The sequence below is a fragment of the Aedes albopictus genome, chromosome 3 (assembly GCF_035046485.1).
Source record: "Aedes albopictus strain Foshan chromosome 3, AalbF5, whole genome shotgun sequence".
In the NCBI taxonomy this organism is placed as follows: domain Eukaryota; kingdom Metazoa; phylum Arthropoda; class Insecta; order Diptera; family Culicidae; genus Aedes; species Aedes albopictus.
The window spans coordinates 67,013,044-67,032,519 of NC_085138.1; the positions used below are offsets into that span (position 1 = coordinate 67,013,044).

The 19,476-nt window shown below is 45.4% G+C and overlaps 2 protein-coding genes across 2 annotated transcripts; both read left to right on the forward strand.

Annotated features, from left to right (window-relative positions):
* Nucleotides 1-13,774: 13,774 nt before the first annotated feature.
* Nucleotides 13,775-15,937, forward strand: LOC134290224 (uncharacterized). The gene has a single exon (XM_062857294.1). It carries the CDS (start codon nucleotides 13,775-13,777, stop codon nucleotides 15,935-15,937), a length of 2,163 nt encoding a protein of 720 aa, XP_062713278.1.
* A 360-nt stretch (nucleotides 15,938-16,297) lies between these two features.
* On the forward strand, nucleotides 16,298-19,132 carry LOC134290225 (uncharacterized). The gene has a single exon (XM_062857295.1). It carries the CDS (start codon nucleotides 16,298-16,300, stop codon nucleotides 19,130-19,132), a length of 2,835 nt encoding a protein of 944 aa, XP_062713279.1.
* The last annotated feature ends 344 nt before the right edge of the window (nucleotides 19,133-19,476 follow it).

The following is a 19,476-nucleotide window of genomic DNA, read 5'->3' on the forward strand; positions in this document are numbered from 1 at the left end:
AGAAATTCTTGGAGTTACTCGTAGAGGAATTTCTGAAGAAATTTCAAAATGAGTTTCTGAAGAAATTTCAAGTGGAATTTCCGAAGGATCCACTCGTGGAATCCTCGAACGAACTCAAAGAAAAAATCCCGTAGGAACTCCAAGAAGAATTTCCGGAGGAACTCTTAGAAAAAATTCTGGAGGAATTTGTAGAGAAATTCGCGGGAGAGATACTCCTAGAGGAATTCCAGGAGATATTTTTTAAGGATTTTTTGGGGGAGCTTCTGGAAAAATTGGTGGTTGACCACCAAGAAGAATTCCCGGAGTCACTCCTAGAAGAGTTCCCGGGAGAACTTCTAGAGAAATTCTTGGAAGAATTTCTGGACGAACTTCTTGAGGAATTCCCGGAGGAACTTCTAGAGGAATTCTTGGAGGAAATCCTAGTAGAAATCCCAGAGAGACTTTAGGAATTCCCGGAGAAACTTTTCAAGGAATTTCTGGAGAAACCCATCCAGAAAATACTGGGGTAGGGACTCCTTCAGGAATTCCCGGTTAAACTCCCATAGGCATTTCCTGGAGAACTTCTTGAGAAATTTATGGACGAACAGTTAGAAAAAATCCCATTTGAAGATCTAGAAGAATTTCCGGAAGAACTCCTAGAAAAACTCCAAGAGGAACTCCTAGAATAAAATCCTATTGAAACTCCTAGAGGAATTCTTGGAGCAACTCCTAGAAAGAAATCCGATAGGAGCTCGATGAGCGATTTCCGGATGAACTCCTAGAAGAATTTCCGGGGAGACTTCTAGAAAATATATCCTCTTGGAACTTCTATAGGAATTCCCGGAAGACAACCTAGCGGATTAACCGGAGAAACTCCTCGAGGAATACCTTGAGAAATTTCTGGAGAAACTCCTAGAGAAAGACTAGAGAAATTCCCGGAGGATCTAATAAAAAATCCAATCGGTACTTCTAGAAGAATTTCCGGTGAAACTCCTAGAAGAACTTGTAGAGAAATTTCCGCAGAAATTTCTGGTGGAATTCTCCGAGGAACTCCTCGAGGAAATCCAGGAGTAACTCCTAAAAAAAAATGCATTTTCAACTTCTAGAGGAATTTCTAGAGGTATTCCTAGAGATATTTCCGGAGATATTTCTCAGGAAATTCTTGGAGGTACTCCTAGGAATTCCAAGAGGTATACTACTTAGGGAATGTTTTGAGGAACTCCTGGAGGAATTGTTGAATGATCACCAAGAGTAATTCCCGGAAAAAACTCTTAGAATTCCCGGAAGAGCTCCTAAACAAATTCCTGGAGAAACTCCTAGAGGAATTATTAGAGGAAATCCTAGTCGAATTGCAGGCGAGACTATAGGAACTCCTGGAGAAACTTCTAGAGGGATCCCCGCAGAAACTGCTGGACAAATTACTGAGGGTGGGAACTCGTTCAGGAATTCCTGGAGAAACTCCTATAGGCATATCCGGAAGAACCTCTCGCAGAATTCCAGAACAGACTCTTAGAAAATATGCCATTTGAACTTTTGAATTTAAGGAAGATTTCCTAGAAAAACTTCTGGAGGAAGTCCTAGAGACAATCTCGAGAGAACTCCTGGAGGAATTCTTAGAAAAAAAAATGCTATTTAAACTCCTAGAGGAACTCGTGGAGGACCACCTAGAGAAATCCCGAGGAATTTCTTGAGGAACTCTTAGAAAGAAATCTCATAGGCACTCGAAAATTAATTTCTGGAAGAACTTCTAGAGGAATTTCCGGAAGAATTCCTAGTGGACTAATTCACGATTTCACGAAGAAACTTCTAGTGAAATTCCTGCAGAAAATCCAAAGAGTTACCTTTGGCAGTCCTCGAGGAATTCCCGGAGGAACTCATAGAAAAAATCCTACTTCTAGAATAATTTCCGGAGGAACTCCTAGAGGATCTCCAGGAGGGACTCCTTGAGGATTTTGTACAGGAGTTTTGAGAGGAACTTTGGGAAGATTTCTCGGAGGAACTCCCCAAGAAAATCCTGAAGAAACTCGTAGAAAAAAAAATCCTTTTGAACTTCTAGAAATTTTCTGGAATTTCTTGGTTTGGCTCCTAAACATATTCCTGGAGGCACTCCCCAAGAAATTTCCACAAAAACTCGTAGAGGTACTCCTAGAGGAATTTTTGGAGGAACACCTTGAGGATTTCCGGGAGGAACTTCTCAAGTAATCCCCTGCAGGCTGCCTTGAACAACACCTTGAGGAATTCCCGGAGGACCTTCTAGGAGGTACTCCTAGAGGAATTCCTAGAGAAATTCTCGAAGAAAATCTACAGAAACTTCTAGATGAATTTCCGGATGATAAAAAAAATATTCTCCGATCCACCCAAAATCATGTGGTACACCATAAAAGATTCCTATGAAATTCGTAGCTCTCCTAAGAGTCGACGCTTACAGCCGACTAGAGTTTCGAGCAGTTTTTATTTTCTCTGTATGTTTGAATGAAATATGTTAAATGAATTTGAATTTATAATTTCTATTTTGTTTAAGTTTTGAGAAGTTTTAGTTTACTTTCTCTTAGTTTTCCATGCGAACCTTGAATTGCAGTCAATGCAATGAATGCAAACCAATGCATTTGCTGCTACATCAAATCATTGATTGAGTATTCGAGCAACTTGCTCGAACTACACGAAATCATTTTCATAGCAACTATTTCGCAGCTACCAAACGCACCTGCCCTGGCAGGACGGCGTTTGTTGATACCGTGCTCTATTGTTCTCCCATCTGCGGGCATCCATCCACAGCCTTCAGCCGGGAGAGTTTTTTTTCTCTTCTGCTTTGTTGGTATCGAGTGATATGAGAAAATTGAGGTCGGTGTGGATCACCGTTTTCGTGGTTGCCAATAATGATTATGAGATCCTACCTTTAGATACAAGAGGTTTGACTAGTCTAATCATTTATGATTCCATGCTGTAATAGTATTTATTTTTAATATAAATGTAAACACAATAAAATGTATGATGAAACAATAGTGGAAATCTTCTCCGACGTCCAGCATAACAAGAAGTAACTCTGCTTATTTTATATAATTCGCCATGCATTTTATTACTATATCAATACAATACACTTATTCTTGTTCTACTTCTTCGTTAATCCAGTCTTTTGGACTCAACCTGCTACTTAGCTTAGAATTTTATGTGCAATTGTAAAGCAAATAGCTAAGTGGTTTCTATAGGTTTCTATGATCAATGAATCATTTTCGCATTCTACTATAGTATATGGATGCTAAGATGCCCATAGCCTTCGATAACAACGATAATTTATGCAAAGTTTATGTACTGATAAAGAATCGAGCCCAGACACCATCAGTATATTCTTGATGAATACCCGACCTTTTACTGAGTCAGTTTTGTTTGCATCTTTCATTATTATATTTGTTTACATTATTTTCTTTCTCGGTGCAAATCTTCTACCATATCCATGTTATAACTTGGTCACTGAGGACAAAATGAAAACCATAATGTTGATACAAAACCATCTTGTACAACTTCGGCTATACCGAACCCTTGACCGAACCATAAACTCATTTCAAAATAATCATGGCCACCCTGCCAACCCCGAGCGAGCGGGACAAACTGTCTCTCCGAGAGAGCTTAAACGTGCTTTTTCAACGGCAGCACGTGGTAATTTCAAATTTTCAACGGACGAGCTTGACCTCAGACCTTAAATTCCCCTCCGGTACCACCATGCAGTATTTCTTCGGAGGGGAGGCGTTATGTGCCTTGTGCACCATCACCAATTTGTTATCCTAGTCTTCTTCATGCTATGCGCACCGCTTCGTTAGTATGCTGTTAATATTCCAGTATCGCCACTAAGCGACATACATGCTATTTTTCAAATTTGTTATTCTAATCGTTCTTAGCCGTTCGGCTCCGGTTAGCTTGTTATTGCTTAATGTGCCGCCATTGAGCGGTATACTCTATGTTAGTACCACTTATATCAAATTTGTTATTCTAAAGCCACGCTGAGTTCATCGGCTCCTACTAATTTGCCCCGAGAACGTTGTCCTCCCGGTGCCGCCCGAGTGCCAATCAGCACTCGAGGTTTCCGCGCACGACTCGGATAGTCCCCGACGGTGGATATATCCTACCCGACGAAGAGTTTCCCGACACTGAAACTTCTCCCGCAACCGACTTCCCGGGCAGATGCCAAGGTCGGTCCTGCGATTCCGGTTGGAGACGGCTTCCGGTTCACAGGCGCCCTGACGACCATGCTCCGGTGCTTCTTCCCGATCGCTCTACTCTGACAGTCCCCGGCGGTGGATCTGTATTACTCCGACAGAGAAGTCCCCGACGAAAGACATTCTCCCGTTACCGCCCGTGTGCCATTGAGCACAATGACTTCACGCGCACTACTCGGATACTCCCCGGCAGTGGATCTATCCTACTCCGACAGAGAGTTCCCCGACGTAGGAAGTTCTCCCGAATACCGACCGAGAGCCAGTAAGCTCCACACCTTAATCGCGTGTGTATGTGTGTGTACAAATAAACTCACATCACTTTTTGGCAGTAAACCTCAACCGATTTTAATGACCAACGGTTTATTCGACGCGGAATCTGGTCTCATTGTTTCCTATTGAAAATGGTTCGGATCGGTCCAGTCCGGAGTTATGGCCATTTAGGTGTTCCGGACCGGTACCCCAGGCAGGGGCTAGATATGAAAACGCTACAAACCCATCCATGCGACACATCAAACTACGGCATTTTCGATCACATGATGAATGGTAACCATAAAAATGGTCTCAGACCATATCTGAACCGGTAGTGCCCCGGAACCGGTTCCGTGTGTTCCGCCGGAAGTGTCCAAACATAAAAGTGACCTAAACCCATGCATGCGACATATCAATCCGCGGCTTTTTCGGTAACCTGATCAATAGTAAGCAGGAAAACATTCTCAGATCATGATCGGAACCGGTAGTGTTCCGGAACCGGTTGCAGATGTTCCGCTGGAGATGGCCAAGTATAAAAGTTAACCAAACCCATGCATGCGACATATCAAATGGTGGCTTTTTTGATATCCTGATGAACAGTAAGCAGGAAAATATTCTCAGAACATATTTGAACCGGTAGTTATCTGGAACCGGTACCAGATATCCTGCCGGAAGTGGCCAAATATAAAAGTGAAGTAAACCCATGCATGCGATATATCAAACCGCGGCGTTTTCGATAACCTTATGAACAGTAAGAAGGAAAATATTCTCAGAACTTATCTGAATCGGCAGTGATCCGGAACCGGTTCCAGGTGTCCCGCCGGAAATGGCCAAATGTGAAAGTGAACCAAACCCGTGCATGCGACACATCAAATCTGTTTCTTTTTTCGATAACCTGATGAACGGTTAGCAAGAAAATAGGATCAGATAACATCAGAAACGACCGGTACTGTTCCGGAATCCACTCCGGTTCCCCCGCCGAAAGTAAGCAAATATAAAAGTGAAGCAAACTCATGCATGCGACACATCAAATCACGGCTTTTTAGGTATCTTGATTTAGCAAGAGATAGTTTCCGATCATATTTGGGACTACCGGTAGTGTTCCGCAACCGATTACGGATGTTCCATAGAAAATCGTCAAACGTAAAAGAGAAACAATCCATGAATGCGACACATTCAATGACTTTTTAGGTTACCTGATGAACGGTTAACAAGAAAAATTCATAGAACATACTTTGGAAAACCAATAGTGTGCCGAAACCGGTTCCAGGTGACCCACCGGAAGTGGTCAAATGTAGAACGGAACCAAACGTATGCACGCAGCATATTAAATGACGTCTTCTTCGATAACGCGAAGAACGATCATCAAGAAAATAGTCTCAGGCCGTATTCATGACTACCGGTAGTGTTCTGGAGCTAGTTTCGAGTAACTCGCCGGAACTGGCGAAACGCAAAAATGAACCACACTCATGCATACGGTACATCAATTCGCGACTACAATCCCGGAACTGGTTCTGGGTGTCCCACTGGAAGTGGTAAAATGCAAAAGTGATTCATACCCATGCAGGCGATACATTAAATCGTGTTGTTAAGGTAACCTAATGAACATTAGCAATGAAATAGTCTCATACAATATTTGGGAGACCCGGTAGTGCTCCGGAACCAGTTCAGGGTACCCCACCGATAGTGACCAAATGTACCATGTGACACATCAAATCACGGCTTTTTTAATAACCTGAGGAACAATTAGCTAGAAAACAGGCTCATACCACATAAAAGCTACCGGTAGGGTTGCAGAACCAGCGTTTGGTGCTTCGCTGGAACTACGAAAGTGAATAAAATCAATGCAAGCGTTTAATATATGTAAGAGAACAAAATCTTGACAAATTAAACCCAAATACAAACAGACGTCTTACTATACTCACTACCTAATGTTCTTGTTTTCAACGACTGATTCAAGTATTCATCAGTACGCAAAATGAACGCTCACGGCGCACGCCGCGTTTTTGCTCCTGTTTAACGTTTACTCACTACAACCGTCTAGCTAGCCGTGAAGAGATCTCACCAAACCACATCAACCCGGAACAAAAGTTTTCCAATTCCCTTTTGCTTGTGAGTATCGTCTTGATATTGATTGGCCTCCAGTGTTCAGGGATTGGCGGCATGCACCGTGCGGTGCGAAAAAAGCGTGTGCTTCACACAATCGCAAGTGCTCGTCTCCCGATTTGCCGAGAGACAAGAGACGTATGAGTGAGAGCTTTCATAATTGTGCGAGAGACAATCGCAGCACTAGCTCTACGGCGCAGGGAGTAATGCACGGTGCTTGGGACTGCGCTTGTCTCCAAACAGAAAAAAATCAATTAATAAATTAATTGAAGAGTTTGTGTTTTCGGCAAAGTTGTTAAGCTTTTCAATGGTTGGCAAGTGATGGGTCGTTTGATTTGAAATTATTCCAATCGTGCGTAGTATCAAGCCAAGTGCCAAGCACGGAGACAAGCACCGAGAGAGTGCATACGGCAGAGCGTGAGAGACAGGAGAGCTCCAGCGCGCGGCAAAGTAAGCGAGCAACACACAACCGATTGCGCGTACTCGTCTCCTTCTAGTTTGTTGTGCTGTCTCGTAGCAGAGTGTGCGGCACGCAAAGAGTTTTGAGTCGCACCCTATCCCTGCCAGTGTTAATGAAGGTGCTCAAGCAGTCAACTGAGAAGTCTGATATATTTCAGCTCTGCTCATACGTTGAACATAACGTCGGACTATGTCCCATCAATAATTTTTGAGTCTATTTAATGATGGCTTTGATAAAATGCTTGCTTTCTTATAAAGTATCAGGATTCAGAACACTTTGGCTTACGTCGATGGAAAGATCGTGAGAACATATTCAACGAAAAAGGCACTATCACCACTAGGTGGATAAATTTGGGTTTTTTTCAATTATCCTTACTGAGCCGTCGTCTGTCCAGAGCGAGGATTTTATGTTGTCTCTTTACCTGAAACGTTAAGCGCAAATTGAAGAAACTGCAATCAATCATATCGCAAAACTGCAACTTACCCAATTTCCAATCTTTGCTAGACAATAAGGCAAACCAATAACGTTTTATTGAGTTTACGTTTTTCTTGTCCGCAAAAGCGACTGACCTAAAACAAACAACAAAATAACTTCGCTTGGCCCGCTTGACAACCGTCGTTGGCAACGTTGCTTTGATTGCGAAATACCAAAAATACCACAAATACTAACGCTGTACTATAAGTGAAGTTTAGGAAAAGTTTAGAGTTGCAGGCCCCTTGGAGGCCACCATGCACGAATTATATACCGCAGGCATCTATTGATGAAGACCTGCAGCCGTTGAGTGTTCTCCACTGATACACACCATGTTTCACTGGCGTATAGCAGCACAGATTTCACACTCGAGTTGAAAATTCGGATTTTGGTGTGTCGACTAATCTGGTTGTTTTTCCATACATTTCTTACACTCGCAAAAGCAGCCCTCGCCTTCTTGATCCGTGCACCTATGTCGATCTTGGTGCCGCCATCGGCCGCCATTTGGCTACCAAGATATTGGAAGCTTTCAACATTCTCCACTGATTTCCCAGCTACCGTAAAGTTGGAAGGGTTGTCCGTGTTTACATCTAACGATTTGGTCTTGCTGACGTTGATGGTAAGACCTGCCGCTGAGGAGCGATTGGCAAGATCATCGAGCTTTGCTCTGCATATCAGAGCGCCGTTGAGCTAGGAGAGCAACGTCATCAGCCAGTTCGAAGTCATTTAGGTGCTCCATGGTAATGGGTTGCCACAGCAATCCACGATTTGGTTCACGGTCAATCGCACCAACCAGGATCTCGTCGATTACGATTAGGAACAGTAGCGATGATAGTATACATCCTTACCTCACTCCAGAAACGACCCGGATGGGATCGGACAAAACACCGTTGTGCAGTACTCTGCACGAAAATGCCATGTACTGTGCTTCAATGAGGCCGATGATTTTCTCAGGGAGACCCTTGCATCTGAGGGCTTCCCACATGTTTCCGTGATTGAGACGGTCGAAAACTTTTTCGTAATCAATGAACACCAGGTAGAGAGACTCTTGGAATTCATTGATTTGCTCCAGAATGATACGGAGTGTGACAATATGGTCCACACAGGATCGTCCGGCACGGAATCCTGCTTGCTGCCGTCGGAGAGTTGCATCAATCTTCTCCTGTATCCGGTTAAGGATCACTTTGCAAAGGACTTTGAGAACGATACAGTACAGCAACATGATGCCCCGCCAATTATCGCATACAATCAGGTCACCCTTTTTGGGAACCTTTACTAAGACGCCTTGCATCCAGTCGGCCGGAAATGTCGCGGTTTTCCATATGTTGCAGAATAATTGATGCAGTTGTTATGCGGATACTACGGGGTCAGCTTTGAGCATCTCAGCTGATATGCGATCGACCCCTGGGGCTCTGTTCGATTTCATGCTACGGATGGCTGTTTCTATCTCCTGCACTGATGGAGCTTCGGTGTTGGCACGGGTAATGCATCGAACCCTTGGCGGATCATGCTGAGGTGTTGATGGCGTGACCGACACTTGAAAAAGGTTTCCTAAGTGCTCGAACTAGCGTTTCAACTGGTCAGCCGGGTCGGGTCGGTCCAGACGTGTCTTACACGGGAATCGTAGCATTCATTTTGGTCCCACTAAGGCGACGTGAGACATCGTAGAGGAGACGAATGTCGCCTGTGTTTACGGCTTTCTCGCCTTCGTCGGCTAGGGAGCCCGCCCACGCTCTTCTGTCCCGTCTACATGAGCGTTGCACTTCCTTCTCGAGAGCCGAATAGCGCTGACGGGCTACGGCTTTGACTCCTTGTGTTTTCGCTCGCTCTATCGCGGCTTTGGCGTTCCTTCGCTCGTCTATCTTCCTCCAGGTATCATCTGTGATCCACTGCTTTCTTCGGGTGCGTAGCTCACCCAAATTATTCTTGCCGGGGCGATGAAGGCGTTATTGATGGCGCTCCATTGATCTTCTACGCTTCCACCTTCTGGAATATTCGTAGCACGGTTCTCTAGCTCCTCGACGAAGGACCTTTTCACCACAGCGTCTTCCAGTCGGCGTGTGTTACACCGGCGCCCGATTTTCTCCTCCTGTCGCTGGATCCTAGCAATGCGCAGTTGGATCTCGCCGATTAGGAGATGATGGTCGGTCGTTTGTTCCGCACATCAAGAAGGCTCCGTCTTCATTTTCGGCTGATGCAGATGTGGTCGATTTGATTTTCCGTGACGCCGTCACGTGAAACCCGTGTCACTTTGTGCACTGGTCGATGAGGAAAGAGCGATCTCCCAATCACCATGTCATTATTGCCACAAAACTCTGCAAACAGCTCTCCGTTTTCGCTCATTTCTCCGAGACCATGGCGTCCCATGACATGCTCATAGTCCGAGTCCGAGGAACCAGCCTTCGTGTTGAAGTCGCCCATGAGGATCTTGATATCACCTTTCGGAGTCGTGTCCACGACAGCATTCAGTTGACTGTAAAAGTTCTCTTTATCTTGCAATTCGGCAGCATCGGTTGGCTCGTAACATTGGATCATGGTAAGGTTTCGAACCCGTGTTCTGAATCTGGCTACAATTATTCTCTCATTAATAGGTTCCCACTTCATGAGCACCGCGTTGGCGTGAGCGCTGAACAGGAAACCAACTCAACGGTGGCGAGGAGCGTGTTCACCTCGTAGGCCAGAGTATAGCAGAATTTGACCCGACGCCAATCTGTGTTCTTCGCTCAGTCCTAGGATCTCAAGCTTCATACGGCATGCCTCATTGGCTAGTTGTGCCAGTTTACCCTGCTGGGCTAGGGTTAATACATTCCAAGTTCCAATTCTTGTCCGTTGTTTCGCGCTAAAAGTCGTTGCCGTTGAATCAGTTCGTATTCTTTCATTTTCGGTTTCAGTAATGTTTTTTTTGGGTTTCGGAAACAGTAGGTCACTGGCCTAAGGTACCCTATCTACCGTGGTGGGGCTGCCACCGTATAGCTTCCGGTGGAGGAGCAATTCATACTCAGCCGCTGGATGCCACAGACGCTGTTTGAGCCGCACCTCCTTGGTGAACAGACGCTCGGATCGTACCTCCTCAAGCTAGCTGAAGTCAGAAGGACAACAGTGCCCAGGCTGCACTACGAGCTAAGCACACAACTCTTAGCTGGCGGTCTTTGTCATCGCTTGACCCGTGGAAGCATGAGGTGTGCATGAACTTGTGAGGACCAGAGCTATGTTGGACGCTCTCCTTTTCGACTCACCTTTTTGCAGCCCCAAAACTAGACAAAATACAGAAGTAATATCGTTGATATTATTTCAAGAAACTTTGCAAAAGCTCTTAAGTAAGGCTTCTCTAGAAAAGCTTCATTAAACATTCACGAAAAAATATGAAGGAATTGTACATAAAACTAAAGGAATTTCGTAAAAAAAAAAACAAATAATTTTAAAATTTGATGAAATTAAAGCAGGAACTCCGGATAAATTTATAAAAATCTTTGAGAATTTCTGAATATGGAATTATTTTAAAGAACTTCCACACATCAACTGAATCATGATCTCTTGATCAGGAAAATTCAGAAAAGTACACAATATTGTTTGACAAGTCTCTAGAAAAAATAATAGACAAGTCTCTGAAAAGTCAGTGAATCTAAAAGAACATAAGGAATTCCATGAGATTTTTTTTGAGAATCTTCAGAGAAGTTTCTGAAAAATACTCTGCATTTTTTTAAAGAATTTCAAAAAGAAATAGTTGTTGAGATCCGAATATGGCCAGAAATGAAATGTCGTTTATAATCTCAGTTCCTAATTTCGTGAAGAAATTTCCTGAAAATCCTGCAGAAACACCTTAAGGAACCTCCAAAATAGTAACCACCAAAATCCTGAATTGTCTGAACAAACATCTTCAAGAATTTTCAAAAAAAAAAATAATACCAAAGGACTATCTCTTAGAAACGGCTACGCAATCCTTTTAAATTGAAACGATGTTTATTACCTTCCCAACGTTTCAACATGGGATTACTTACATACTTACACGTACAAATTTGGACTTACATAATTTTGTCAAAATACAGGGGTTGGCCAAAATGTTTGGGATAAGCAACTTTTTTTCTCTCACAAAAATGCTCAACATGCTGTAACTTTTCATAGAGTGCATCAAAAAATCTCAATTTTGACTGTTTGTAAACCTATTATATATGCATCATTAGTACAAATTTGAGCTCGATTAATCCTTCGCAAAGCAAGCCCTGTTCTCATAAAACACTATTTTTCAGACAACTAATTTTTGAACTGTCATATCTCGGAAACCAGTGATCCGAATTGAATGAAATTTTAATCAACAACGTTAATCAACAATGTATTAATGCTTTACAAGTTACAAAAACATAGGGTAAAAGCCCCCTTCTTCGGCCTAGTACCTATATTCATCTCATTTTGTCTCAAAGACTAGAGATGTGCGCCGTCGAGATTTATTACTTCACGCCGCCGGATGTTTTGATTTTCTAGCACGCCGCCAGCTTAAAACTCATCATGCCGCCGAACTTAGAATTTCCCCAATAATCTTCAGAAAATAATCGATTCAAGTTTAAACGCTCCCAAAATGAATGCATGTCATTCATTGCCGAATAAACAAAATATTTCGTTCATTGATCCATTTAGTTACTTTTTAGTCACTTATATATCATCATATAAAAATCCTAGCAAATATCATATTCTTCACACAAGGTGTATAAAGCATGCAATGACAGCATGCATGCTTTTCCCCGCGTGACTTCATAACGACGTTCGTTTATAATTGAGGGGGTTAGAAGCAAAGGGGTGTAAGTGACAAAAACCCACTTTCGAGTAAATGAGGTTTAAAATTTTACGTAAATTTTTCATTACATACACACAATAAGAATTGAGGTCCTAATAAATCAATTCATGCCATAACTTAAGAATTATTTAGGCAGCATCCATTTATTACGTAATGCTAAAATTGATATTTTTGCGACCCCCCTCCCCCTCCGTAACGCTTTTTTGTATGGAAATCCAAAAATTTTTGTATGGGCCGTAACGCTTGGCCATACTACCCCCCTCCCCCAAGTGATTTTTGCTGTGATGCTGTGAGTGATTTTTCATGTTGCACATCCTTAATGAGACTAAGATAGGCACAAATACCCTAGGTACTTTTTTATCTGTGGTCAAGCGAGGGTTAATGAAGAGAGCATTGGTGAGCGAAGCGAAGATCAAACGTGATCCACAAACTGTAGTGTTCCTTATCTACCGTATGAGTTTTGTACACCTATTTCGCTATGAGCTTGATAAGAGATGTGGTTAGGAGAATCAGAGTGTCTCATCAGGCAGATGATACTGTATATAGGCAAATACAAGTTAGTTATAATCAGACCGCCGGGAAATACACTCCTCGTCTATTACAGTCCGCGAAATAAATTCTTATTACTACAATCGCAGTCGTTTTGTGTAGCGAATAAGTCTCGGAATAAAGTTTAGTGTTGAAGTGGAATAATTCTCGGTTTTACGGTTTCTACGGTGTCCGAAACGATCCGTTTCCCGCGCGTGCAAAAACATTTTGGTCCTTCGAGCCGGATCGAGGACGGCCAGGATCGGTTTTCGGACACGGGACCCGTGAACTTTCGTGAAAGTGTGTAGACTGTGTGCACTCCGGCGGAGGGTGACGGTGCAATTGAAATAGTTGCGAAAAACAATTGAACTCTGCAGTGGACAGTAGCGGCCACGGAAGGCTACGAAAAGTTGTGAATTTGTTGTTCGTGGAGAAGAAAGTGGCCTACCGCCTGTGAAGAAAGGCCGGCCGTGAAGATAGTGCCATTTTGGACGCGGTCAATCGCCATCGCTGGAACAGTTCGAGCGCCATCAAGGGCGACAAAGGAACCCCTGACCGGGCGCCATCGAAGCAGGATTGAATAGCAGCGGAGCAGCGGAGGTCGGCGCCATCGTAGATTCAACGGAGCTCCAAATTGAATACGGTGAAGTTATTGCATGTGCATTGTGACGGTGGCTTGTTGCATGTGGCCAACCCAGATAAGGCTGATAATAAAAATTGTAAATGCATGTGAGTCTTTTCTTTGGCAAGGTGCATGAGTTGTGTCCGCTTTCCTGTTGGTCTCGAAGTTCCGCTTGGATCTGTTGGTTGTTGTTCTCTGTGGTTGATCCCCCCTCGCTGCTGTTATTGGGTTGCACAGTCCTAAATCTGTCTGTTTGATTCGCGATCGTGGAACGTCGAGTAGATCTGTCACAGTGAGATAATACCGGTGATAAGGAATCAGTGCGTGATTGAATTAGATTAGATTTGACCAGTGCAGTGATGGCCAGTGATTTGCGAACTTTGTTGAAGCGTGAACGCTTGCTTCAGCAAAAGGTGTCTATCGTGGAGAAGTTTGTGATAGCATTTGACAAGGATCGTGACGAGTGTGAAGTAGAAGTGCGACTTGAGGGCCTAGAAGAAGTGTATGTGGAGTTTTTCGTGCTACGTGAGAAGATTGAGTTGCTGATGGAAGATGAGAAGGACGATGGAGACGACATCGATCCTGCTGAGAAGGATGCAACTAACCGTGAACAACAGAATTTTCTTGCCGCCGAAAACTTCGAAAACCGCTACTGCAAGTTGAAAGTTGCCCTGTTGAAACTGCTTCCACCGAAGGATCCAACCCAGCGCAGCGGTGGGACCCCAGCTGAGCAAGCCACTACTCATTCCAAGGTGAAGTTGCCGGAAATCAGTTTACCTGTGTTTAGTGGAAAACTAGGAGAGTGGGTGATGTTCCGTGATACTTTCCGCAGCCTAATCCATCAAAACGGGCAGTTGAATCCGATGGATAAATTTACCTACCTGAGGACGTCGCTTACGGGAGATGCTCTAAAGGAAATCAACACCATCGAGCTCTCGGCTGCCAACTATGAGGTTGCGTGGAAAGTTCTCCAGGAACGCTATGAAAACAAGAAGCTGATTGTTAAGGCGTATTTGGATGCACTGTTTTCACTGGAGCCACTCAAGAGGGAGTCTTACGACGGATTGAATCACCTCGTCAGCGAGTTCGAAAAGAACTTGCAGATGTTGGACAAGGTAGGCGAGCAAACAGCCCAGTGGAGTACAATTCTCGCCTACATGCTTTGCGCCCGGATGGATACAGCGACGTTGCGTTTATGGGAAGCGCACCATAATTCCAAAAACGTGCCGATATACCAGGATTTGGTAACTTTCCTTCGCAATCAGTGTTCCGTCCTGCAGTCAATAGCTCCGTCGAAGTCTACCAGTTCCGATCAACGCCAGTCGAAGATTGCTGTGTGCCACGCTGTGGTGAAGATGTCCAACAAATGTCCATTTTGTGGCGAGTCTTGGCATTCTCCATTTCACTGTACCAAGTTCCAGAAAATGAAGGTCACGGAGCGCAACGAAGCGGTGATGAAGAGCAAGCTGTGTCGGAACTGCCTGCATCCTGGTCATTTCTCTAGGACGTGCGATAAAGGTGTCTGCCACCACTGCCGGCAGAAACACCACACCATGCTGCACTTCACCCCGGTAAGATCCTCCGTTCCACCCGCGCAGACGAGAAATCAAGAAGCCAGCCCACAACAACGTCAACCACAATCAAACCCACAGCAACCGAACCAACAAGCACACACTCAGTCAAACAATGCACCCACACACACTGCCAACTCACAAATCAATAGACCACAGCCAAGCACAAGTCAACCCAACACAAGCCACAACTACGTTGCACTACCCAAGACACCTACCCACAATATTCTTTTGTCAACGGCAAAAGTACGAGTCAAAGACCGTTTTGGAAACATTATGCTCGCTCGAGCTTTGTTGGATTCTTGCTCCCAACACTGTCTCATGACTAAGGAGTTCTCGAACAAGCTCAAGTTCCGAGTCTCCCCCACATTCTTATCAGTGCAAGGCATTGGGTCTGCACAGAGTGTGTCTACCAAGCGAGTGAGCGCAGAAGTTTCTCCAAGGTCGCGAATGATTTCTCCGTTCGAAGAAGAGATGCAGTTTTTCGTCTTGCCGAAGCTGACTGTTTCGCTGCCGACCTCCAGTTTCAACCCATCGGAATGGAACCTTCCTGAGTCGACCTTCATGGCGGATCCAGACTTCTACGAATCTGGGCCGGTGGATGTGATAATCGGGGCGGAGTACTACCTGGATTTGTTGGCCGATGGACGGCTGAAAGCGACGGAGAATGGACCTACACTGCAGAACACTATTTTCGGCTGGATCGTTTCTGGCCGAGTTCCGGATATCCCAATCAACGAACCACGTTCCGTAGCCAACGTTTGTTCTACAACGGAGTTGCAAGAGCAGCTAACTAAATTCTGGGAGATTGAAACCTGTCGTACGGTCAGCAATCATTCCGTGGAAGAATCTGCTTGCGAGGAGATTTTTACGCAGACGACACAGTGCGTGACGAAACTGGGCGATTCATCGTTACACTACCGAAGAAGGATTATCTCGTTGAGAGACTAGGCGAATCAAGATCCATTGCCATTCGACGACTGAACAGCTTGGAGCGGCGACTGTCGGTGAACCCCGAATTGCGAACACAATACTCCGACTTCATCCAAGAATACCTGGATATGGGTCACATGGTGGAGGTTTCTGAGGACTGTGAAGGAGTTGCATACTACATGCCGCATCATGCTGTCCTGAAGCCAGAGAGCACAACAACCAAACTACGAGTTGTGTTTGACGCTTCGTGCAAGACCTCAACGAGGAGTGTCGCTCAACGAGGCATTGATGGTCGGTCCCGTAGTGCAAGATGAGCTAATCAACATAAATCTCCGATTCCGTCTTCATCGTTATGCTGTCGTAGCGGATGTGGCGAAAATGTGTCGCATGATAGCTGTTTCTGGTCCTGATCGAAAGCTGCAGAGGATCGTGTGGAAGGGCAACACCGACCAAGAAATTCGAACGTTCGAGTTGGCGACAGTGACGTATGGAACAGCGTCCGCACCATATCTCGCTACTAGGTGTCTGGTGCAATTAGCAGTAGAGGAAAAGGAATCCCATCCCATGGCAGCAGCCGTTCTGAAGGAAGACTTCTACGTCGATGACATGCTGTCAGGAGTCGACGAGATAGATGAAGGAAAGCAGTTTGTCGAAGAAATGGTGGATTTGATGCAGTCTGGTGGTTTTACGTTAAGGAAGTGGAATTCCAACAGCGAGGAAATATTACGCCACGTTCCGGAGCATCTTCGCGATGATCGAACAATTCTCACGCTTGATTCAAGCGATTCCACTGTGAAAACGCTAGGGCTACAGTGGGAACCACGAACAGATGCTTACCGCTTCAGCACTCCGAAGTGGAACGAGTCAGATGCTGTAACTAAGCGCACAGTTTTGTCGGATATCTCCCGTTTGTTCGATCCGTTGGGATTGATCGGTCCAGTCATCGTTCAAGCAAAGCTGTTCGTACAGGAGCTCTGGGAGCGTGAATGCAGCTGGGACACTCCATTAAGCGAAGAGTTGAAGGAAAGATGGCTAGAGTACCGCAGAAACATGATCGGCTTGGACGGAATCACGGTTCCACGTTGGATTGGAGTCACAAAGTCACTGGAATCCATCGAACTACATGGGTTCTGTGATGCTTCACGAAAGGCATACGGCGCGTGCATTTATATCCGAACCGTTACAAATGATGGTACCATAGACGTACGGTTGCTTACAGCGAAGTCTCGAGTTGCTCCTCTAGAGAATCTCAAGAAGAAGAAGGAGTCACTCTCCACTCCACGACTCGAGCTTTCCTCGGCACTGTTACTCGCACATCTCTACGAGAAGGTTATCGACAGCATCCACATGACCGTGGAATCGCATTTCTGGACAGATTCGACAATTGTGAAATACTGGCTAGCGTCAGTTCCCTCCAGATGGAAAGAATTCGTCAGCAACCGTGTATCGGAGATCCAGCACGTCACCAAGGCCGGGACCTGGAATCACGTTCCCGGAACAGAGAACCCAGCAGACATCATTTCTCGGGGCATGGCACCCCCACAGCTACAGTACGAGTCCCTCTGGTGGCATGGACCTCACTGGCTACTCCAAGACCGAGCAAACTGGCCAAATTCTGAACCGGACGCAAGTCAACTTCAGCCGTCGATTCTGGAGGAAAAGGGAACTGTTTCTGCACTGTTGCCCAGCGCGGAGCCTAGCGAAATCTTCAGTCGTCGGTCATCACTAACAGATCTTGTGACGCTGGTAGCCTTCCTGCAACGGTTCTGCTTCAACGCGAGAGCCACAAATCGGGAGCGTCGCAAGCAAGGTCATCTTACTCTCGCCGAACGTGACGCAGCGCTTCGTTTGCTAGTTTGCCTCGCCCAGAAAGAATCCTTTCCGCAAGAATACGCCGAATTGTCACGTGGTCGAACGATTCAAGATTCCTCCCGTATCGCTTCACTGAATCCCGAGATGGTAGATGGCATTATTTGCGTCGGCGGCCGGTTGCGGAACGCCAAGGTTCCTGCAGGCCGGAAACACCCATATGTCATTGATCATCGTCATCCGTTCACCACGATTGTCATGACTGAATACCATCAGAATTTGTTCCATGCAGGACAGCAGCTATTGGTCTCGTCCGTTCGCGGAAAATACTGGCCGACAAATGTTCGCAATGTAGCTCGAAAGGTTATTCACGACTGTGTTCGCTGCTTCCGTGTCAAGCCAAAGGTCCACGAGCAACTGATGGCTGATCTTCCGTCAGAGAGGGTTACACCTTGTAGTCCCTTCCAACGCGTTGGCATCGATCTGTGTGGACCGTTCCAAGTTAAATACCCTCAGCGTTCTGCCCGTCCCGTGAAGTGCTTTGTCGTCGTCTTCGTCTGCCTAGTAACAAAGGCAGTTCACCTGGAACTGGTAGCTGATCAAACGTCGCAGGCATTCCTAGCTTCCCTCAAACGGTTCACGTCCCGACGCGGAAGACCTACTCTCATCATGTGTGACAACGGCAGAAATTTCATCGGGGCCAAGCGAGAGTTGGCTGAGCTGCGGAAGCTTTTCATCGACCAGCAGTTCCAGAGCTCCGTGGTCCGAGAATCAGCGAACGACAACATAGAGTTTCGTTTCATCCCCGCCCGCTCCCCAAACTTCGGAGGATTGTGGGAGAGCGCAGTGAAGTCCATCAAAACACTGTTGAAACGAACCATCGGGGCAAGAATCCTGCAGTACGACGAGTTCCAGACTCTGCTCACGCAAATTGAGGCAGTTCTAAACTCTCGCCCGCTTACTCCGGTTAGCAATGACCCCAGTGACTACGAGGCTCTAACACCGGGTCATTTCCTCATCCAACGTCCGTTGGCAGCAATTCCGGAGCCAAACCTTGATGGCTTACCGGAAAACCGACTGTCTGCATGGCAAACCGTGCAGCATTTTGTGCAACTTTTATGGAGGAAATGGTCCACTCAATATTTGTCGAACCTGCATAACCGCACAAAATGGACCAAGAAGCGAGACAACGTGAAGGTCGGAACGATGGTGGTGCTGAAAGACGAGAATCAACCACCGTTGAGTTGGCTTCTGGGTCGGATAACAGAGGTACACACCGGAGCAGACGGAAACATTCGGGTAGTGACTGTCCGAACGAAGGATGGCAGCTTCAAACGAGCAATATCGAAGGTCTGCATCCTTCCAATCAGCGACAATTTCCAATCGTCAGCAGGGGAGAACTAGGACTCCTCCACCGGCGGAGGTCGAAAGACCTCCACAGACCAGTTAAGTTAAGTATTTTATTGAATTTCAAAAAGTTAATCGGCTCATTTTTCATTCGTAGCCACATTCCGTCCTCGTTTCCAGTCCAAGAAACGATGGAAGTCAGTCACTATTCGATCCGGTCTCTCCAATTATCGAGGTAATCTGTTTTGTTCTGGTGGTGGTTTTGCATGAACGGTGCATGTAGCAGTCGGTCTGAACCAGGTTCAGCATTGTCAGAATTTGTCCGTGAAGTCAGTTACCGTGGCAGTCCTAGACTGCACTATCAGAAACCCTGCTAAACACTATTCCACGCTTGGCTATTT

Coding starts and splice junctions, on each gene's coding strand:
- LOC134290224 (XM_062857294.1), top strand. CDS start 13,775: ATGGCCAGTGATTTGCGAACTTTGTTGAAGCGTGAACGCTTGCTTCAG.
- LOC134290225 (XM_062857295.1), top strand. CDS start 16,298: ATGTGTCGCATGATAGCTGTTTCTGGTCCTGATCGAAAGCTGCAGAGG.